General features: G+C 46.3%; 1 protein-coding gene across 1 annotated transcript; it reads right to left on the minus strand.

Annotated features, from left to right (window-relative positions):
* Positions 1-255: 255 nt before the first annotated feature.
* On the minus strand, positions 256-5,435 carry vps72 (vacuolar protein sorting 72 homolog). Its single transcript, XM_002937270.5, has 6 exons — positions 5,230-5,435; positions 3,465-3,617; positions 2,002-2,119; positions 1,735-1,911; positions 1,501-1,645; positions 256-1,249 (listed from the first exon to the last, which is right to left on the minus strand). The coding sequence occupies exons 1-6, from the start codon at positions 5,344-5,346 to the stop codon at positions 871-873; spliced, it is 1,089 nt and encodes a 362-aa protein (XP_002937316.2). The 5' UTR covers positions 5,347-5,435; the 3' UTR covers positions 256-870.
* Positions 5,436-7,264: the final 1,829 nt, after the last annotated feature.

Below are 7,264 nucleotides of genomic sequence, written 5' to 3' on the forward strand. Positions count from 1 at the left end.
TGCCATAGTTTTATGGTATCTCTCTGTACAGGCTAAGAGCAAACTTAGGGGGCTGTTCCTGCTGAATTGTGCTTAGTACAGGGGAATCCCTATGTGCCATAGTTTTATGGTATCTCTCTGTACAGGCTATGGGCAAACTTAGGGGGCTGTTCCTGCTGAATTGTGCTTAGTACAGGGGAATCCCTATGCTGCCACTGGCGCCCTGTACTTTTACTCAGCATGAAAAGCCATAATAAAACTCACAACTAACTACAATTCACAGAAATTACTAATCAAATTTATTATAATGTACATAACAGACAGTCCCCCCCCCCCCCCCCCAGTGCTCTAGGAGCATTTAACCAACAAAACATCTCTGGAAACCAAAATGCAAACTGACTTCAATTTTTATAGTGTGTTATCGGACCTGGTGTGTGGTTGCTAGGGTAATCAAGCCCTAGCAACCAGATAGTAGCCTATAGAGAGAGCTCAGCCCTATATAACATACAGTACGTCAGTCAGGTTAAAGCCACCCTGGTAACTGCATCTGTGCCTTTGCCCCACCCCCCATACTGTTTGTTTAGCTGCTATTGGAAGCAGGTGTCCCAGTCCCCTGTGTGTGTTTGGGGTGGGCGGGGTTTACCATTTGGTAATTTGAACTGAATGGCGGCCAATTACATTACTGCTAAGGGGAGCAGCCCCCCCCCCCCCAAATGTGAGGGGGCTCATTAAGAAATTCAACCCCCTGGCCCCTCCCATTTCTTCTACTCCAGGAATCAGAGGAGCAATGTGGCCCCTGTAGATGTTCTACAGCTTCCCAATGGGAATAATCCTTTGTACATAACTCTCTCAGAGTGCTGTAATGGCCGGCAGACGCTAGAGGGCGCTGTATCAGGCGCTTGGCACGCTCTGCTTGATAATGATTTTCTGCCTCGTGTTGCGTTGGGCGGCGTCAGCAGAACTGGGGGCGGGGCCCATAGCGGCCGCCATGGCGGCGTTAGGCAGGCCGTGCGTGGTGATGTATTTTTTGTAAGCGTCCCGGATGATTTTGAAGGCTTTGGCGTTATAGTAGGGGATGTCTGTGATGGGGTCTCGGTACTGGGCCGGCTTATGGGTAACGGGGCAGATGTCCCGGACTGAGAACTTGCCCTGCTTGGTCCTGGGGAAGAATCGCTCGAAGGATTCGTCGTCGCTGAATGTTATGAAAGTGCGGGAGCATTTGCCCGCGGACGAAACTTGGGCGCCGTCCCCTGTCTGCTCCTGATCCAGCCTGTGGCCCCCAACACATAAAAGAAAAGCAACAAGAGAAAACGTTGTAATGGTTAAGAAAGTGAGTATCTGGTTGCTAGGGTCACTGACCCTAACAACCAGGCGTTTGCTTCAATATCAAGGATGGAAATGTAATGTACACAGGGCAGCATCACATGACTGATGGGTTTGCCCACTGAGGATGCCCCTTGTTACACATAACAAATGGGAAGAGGGAATTGTACAAAGTAGGAGCTGCCATGTTGCACCTACCCTTCCACATCCACATTCTCCTCCTTCACGTTGAGCTCGGTGATGAGGGGCATGACCAGCGAGTGGTGGCGGATGGTGGGGCCGACGCACCGTCGCTTCTTGTGGACCTGCTTCTTCCTGTCGGCTTCCAGGCGCTCGTAATTCTCTGTGGGAGAAAGGGAGAAACCATTGGAGCACGGGGGGGGGGGGGGGGAGGGCACCGGAGCGGGACGGGGAGTGGCGGTACTCACGCACCTAGGGAGCGGATGTTGATCTCCTCGGTGATCTTGGCTTCTTCCAGCAGCTCCACCTGGGTCAGCGGTCGGTCCTGGTGGGGCCCCTTCTTTTTCTTGGACTGGATCTGCCGCTCTTTTACTCGCAGGAAAGTCTGCCGCGTGTGCTCCGTCGTCGATTGGCGCATTTGTTTGCGGCCTGAGAGTTTAAAGGGGAAGACTAGTTAGGAGAGCCAATCGGATTCTGAGCATAGGAAACCCCCTAGCTCACTGCCCGCGGCATACTCACTGTCTACTGCGTCCTCTGGTGTCTCCTGAGGGTGAGGCTTTTCTGGGCGGCTTTTTGCTGCACTGCTGGGAGGGGCATCTGCTTTCTTGGGCTTTGGTTTAAGGAGTTGAATTGGCTCCTGTTTGGGGAATACAAGGAAATATTAAAAAAGTAGCATAGCCTGGCTATAAAAGAAAGGCTGCATGGCTCTCAGTAAGTACAAGACACACAGATATAAAAGAAAGGCTGCATGGCTCTCAGTAAGTACAAGACACACACGGCTATAAAAGAAAGGCTGCATGGCTCTCAGTAAGTACAAGACACACACAGATATAAAAGAAAGGCTGCATGGCTCTCAGTAAGTACAAGACACACACAGATATAAAAGAAAGGCTGCATGGCTCTCAGTAAGTACAAGACACACACAGATATAAAAGAAAGGCTGCATGGCTCTCAGTAAGTACAAGACACACACAGATATAAAAGAAAGGCTGCATGGCTCTCAGTAAGTACAAGACACACACAGATATAAAAGAAAGGCTGCATGGCTCTCAGTAAGTACAAGACACACACAGATATAAAAGAAAGGCTGCATGGCTCTCAGTAAGTACAAGACACACGGCTATAAAAGAAAGGCTGCATGGCTCTCAGTAAGTACAAGACACACACAGATATAAAAGAAAGGCTGCATGGCTCTCAGTAAGTACAAGACACACACAGATATAAAAGAAAGGCTGCATGGCTCTCAGTAAGTACAAGACACACACAGATATAAAAGAAAGGCTGCATGGCTCTCAGTAAGTACAAGACACACACAGATATAAAAGAAAGGCCGCATGGCTCTCAGTAAGTACAAGACACACACAGATATAAAAGAAAGGCTGCATGGCTCTCAGTAAGTACAAGACACACACAGATATAAAAGAAAGGCTGCATGGCTCTCAGTAAGTACAAGACACACAGATATAAAAGAAAGGCTGCATGGCTCTCAGTAAGTACAAGACACACACAGATATAAAAGAAAGGCTGCATGGCTCTCAGTAAGTACAAGACACACACAGATATAAAAGAAAGGCTGCATGGCTCTCAGTAAGTACAAGACACACACAGATATAGAAGAAAGGCTGCATGGCTCTCAGTAAGTACAAGACACACACAGATATAAAAGAAAGGCTGCATGGCTCTCAGTAAGTACAAGACACACACAGATATAAAAGAAAGGCTGCATGGCTCTCAGTAAGTACAAGACACACAGATATAAAAGAAAGGCTGCATGGCTCTCAGTAAGTACAAGACACACACTGATATAAAAGAAAGGCTGCATGGCTCTCAGTAAGTACAAGACACACAGATATAAAAGAAAGGCTGCATGGCTCTCAGTAAGTACAAGACACACACTGATATAAAAGAAAGGCTGCATGGCTCTCAGTGCTTAGTATTAGCAGGGAGCGGAGAACCTGATAAATACATAAACTGAAGCTCACCTTATATGCCTTGGTCACTACTCTGCGCTTCTTCTTGGGTTCGTCCTCCTCATGGTCGCTTGTTGGTTCGTCCCCTTCGTCAATATCGAAATCGGAGTCAACTTCATCCTCACTCTCTGAGCGATCTTCATTGTATTCCTCATCCCCCGATTCCTGTCAATATATGTACATTACATGCAGATCTACCATGTTACCCTCCGATACGTGTCTGGGGCAGCTAGAGAATATGGGCCACTGAGGGGGCCCCCCATGCTACTTCCTGCAAGGATCTATGGAGAGAATGGGGTAAGGAAAGGACTATACTGCCCCTTCCTTTCGGGGGGGGGGGGGGGGTGTTGTTTATCAACACTGGGCAAATATGCCCACGGGCAGCAACTCATAGAAACCAATCAGTGAAGGTCTTTTTCCAGCCAGCTGCTGGAGAAACAATAAATAAAACTATTTGATTGGCTGCCATGGGTTACTGCCCATGGGCTAATTTGCCCTGAGTTGATAAATGAGCCCCAGGGGCTCAAATGAGCTTGGACTTCTTTGGGGCTAGAAAATATAATTTCCTTACAATTAATTACAGGCTGAGGAAAACGCCTGCACATGGATGACTACAGGAGGGTTACTGTTGCACTAAGCCTGTTGTGCCCCCAACTACAGTGCGTATATACAGCAAAGGATTCTGGGAAATGTAGTCCAACAACATCTGTAAACTCAAGATTAAGTGACTATTATATTATCATCCTATTATCTGGGCAACTAGCCCTTGCACCCACACCCCATGCCAAAGCGCCACTCTTATTGGCTTATTGTCCATTGACTTACATGCACGCTGCAGGCTGCACTGATCTCTATATGGCCATACGTTGGCCTATCTGGCAAATGTCCCGGGGGTGGGCATGAAGCACTACATACAGGTAGCCTTCCCTCAAATAACTATACCCATTTGGCCACTATTATATATCTATAAAGCTACAGAACAAGTGATTTTAAAGGGGAAGTGCACCATTAAATGAACTTTATCCTGTACCAACCCCCACGGGCCCATCACCTACACAAAAGCCTTCTGATTTATTGCTCGTCTTTATTTCCAGGCCCTCTCCTATTCATATTTAATGCTGATCCCTTGCTGCTATGTGGTTGCTAAGGTAATCAAGCCTTAGCAACCAGATAAAAGGTTAACTTCCAAGCCTAAGAGAACAAGTGATTTTAAAGGGGAAGTGCACCATTAAATGAACTTTACCAACCCCCAGGGGCCCATCACCTACACAAGAGGCTACAGATTTATTGCTCGTCTTTATTTCCAGGCCCTCTCCTATTCCTATTTAATCCTGATCCCTTGCTGCTATGTGGTTGCTAAGGTAATCAAGCCTTAGCAACCAGATAAAAGGTTAACTCCCAAGCCTAAGAGAACAAGTGATTTTAAAGGGGAAGTGCACCATTAAATGAACTTTATCCTGTACCAACCCCCAGGGGCCCATCACCTACACAAGTGACAAATGCTCGTCTTTCTTTCCAGGCCCTCTCCTATTCCTATTTAATGCTGATCCCTTGCTGCTATGTGGTTGCTAAGGTAATCAAGCCTTAGCAACCAGATAAAAGGTTAACTCCCAAGCCTTAGAGATGGAAATACACCCCCCTCCCCCCCAGCCGGTATTGGGAAGTCAAGTTCATCAGCAACAAAGACTCAGTTCCCCCCCCCTGTGTTACAGTGAGTGAGGCTTAAGGCGCCATTGCGTTCCCATAGGGCTCAGCGCTGCCAACCCGCGTCCCTCACCTCGTTGAACCCCCCGTACGTGGTCTTGTAGAAATCATCTTCCTCTTCCGCCTTCAGCAGGCCGGACATGCGGTTCCCCGCCGTCTTTCGCGGTGCCCGACCCTCCGCCAGATTCATCTTTGCGCTTCCGCGGAGCGACTCAGGCGGCCTGGCTGGGAAGGCGTGAGCAATCGAGCGCCGAGCGGCAGCGATCCGCCAACCAGGAGACGGCAGAGATCAGCCAATCAGGGAAAGGGGCATAAAACCACTATACTAAATCCGCACAGAATACAGGGAGATGTTTCCCTATAGCTTTTCAGTTTCTGTTTTCGGCAATGCAGCAAAAAGGAATAAAACAAACGCAAAATAACGTTTTCTTCTACTTTTATTGACTGACTTGAACTTTTTTTTAAGGTCTAAAATATAGAGGTGCAAATAGGGAATAAAAATGTTAATTTTCACACACTATGGGGCACATTTACTAATCCACCAACGTCCAAAAAGCATCCAAATGCGGTTTTTTTTTCCGTAATGATCGGTGTTTGGGACTTTTTCGAGCGCTCAATACGAAAGTCGCGACTTTTCCATAGCCAGTACGACTTTGGCGAATTGTCGCAACTTTCGTATTGAGCGCTCGAAAAAGTCCCAAATACCGATCATTACGAAAAAAATTCGGACGCTTTTCGGACGTTAGTGGATTAGAATTTGCGGAAGTCATAATGGCTATGAAAAAGTCGCGACAATTCGCGCAAGTCGTACTGGCTATGAAAAAGTCGCAACAATTCGCGCAAGTCGTACTGGCTATGAAAAAGTCGCGACAATTCGCGCAAGTCGTACTGGCTATGAAAAAGTCGCAACAATTCGCGCAAGTCGTACTGGCTATGAAAAAGTCGCAACAATTCGCGCAAGTCGTACTGGCTATGAAAAAGTCGCAACAATTCGCGCAAGTCGTACTGGCTATGAAAAAGTAGCGACAATTCGCGCAAGTCGTACTGGCTATGAAAAAGTCGCAACAATTCGCGCAAGTCGTACTGGCTATGAAAAAGTCGCGACAATTCACGAAATTTGTAATGGCTACGGAAAAGTAGTGACAATTCGCGCAAGTCGTAACGGCTACGAAAAAGTCGCAAAAAATACAAAAAAGTCGCAAAATGTTTGTTTTCCAATCCGAATTTTTCCCGTTCGGATTCGTGGATTAGTAAATCAGCCCCTATGAGTTAAAATCCTTCAAAACTATATTTAGGGGCTGATTTACTAATCCACGAATCCGAATGGGAAAAATTCGGATTGGAAAACAAACATTTTGCGACTTTTCCATAGCCGTTATGACTTTCGTGAATTGTCACAACTTTTACATAGCCATTATGACTTTCGTGAATTGTGGCGACTTTTCCATAGTCATTATGACTTTCACGAATTGTCGCAACTTTTACATAGCCATTATGAGTTTCGTGAATTGTGGCGACTTTTCCATAGCCATTATGACTTTCGCGAATTGTGGCGACTTTTACATAGCCATTATGACTTTCGCGAATTGTGGCGACTTTTACATAGCCATTATGACTTTCGTGAATTGTGGCGACTTTTACATAGCCATTATGACTTTCGCGAATTGTGGCGACTTTTCCATAGCCATTATGACTTTCGCGAATTGTGGCGACTTTTACATAGCCATTATGACTTTCGTGAATTGTCGCGACTTTTCCATAGCCATTATGACTTTCGCGAATTGTGGCGACTTTTACATAGCCATTATGACTTTCGCGAATTGTGGCGACTTTTACATAGCCATTATGACTTTCGTGAATTGTGGCAACTTTTACATAGCCATTATGACTTTCGCGAATTGTGGCAACTTTTACATAGCCATTATGACTTTCGCGAATTGTGGCGACTTTTCCATAGTCATTATGACTTTCGTGAATTGTGGCGACTTTTCCATAGCCATTATGACTTTCGCGAATTGTGGCGACTTTTACATAGCCATTATGACTTTCGCGAATTGTCACAACTTTTACATAGCCATTATGACTTTCGTGAATTGTGGCAACTTTTA

The sequence above is a fragment of the Xenopus tropicalis genome, chromosome 8 (assembly GCF_000004195.4).
Source record: "Xenopus tropicalis strain Nigerian chromosome 8, UCB_Xtro_10.0, whole genome shotgun sequence".
Lineage (NCBI taxonomy): Eukaryota > Metazoa > Chordata > Amphibia > Anura > Pipidae > Xenopus > Xenopus tropicalis.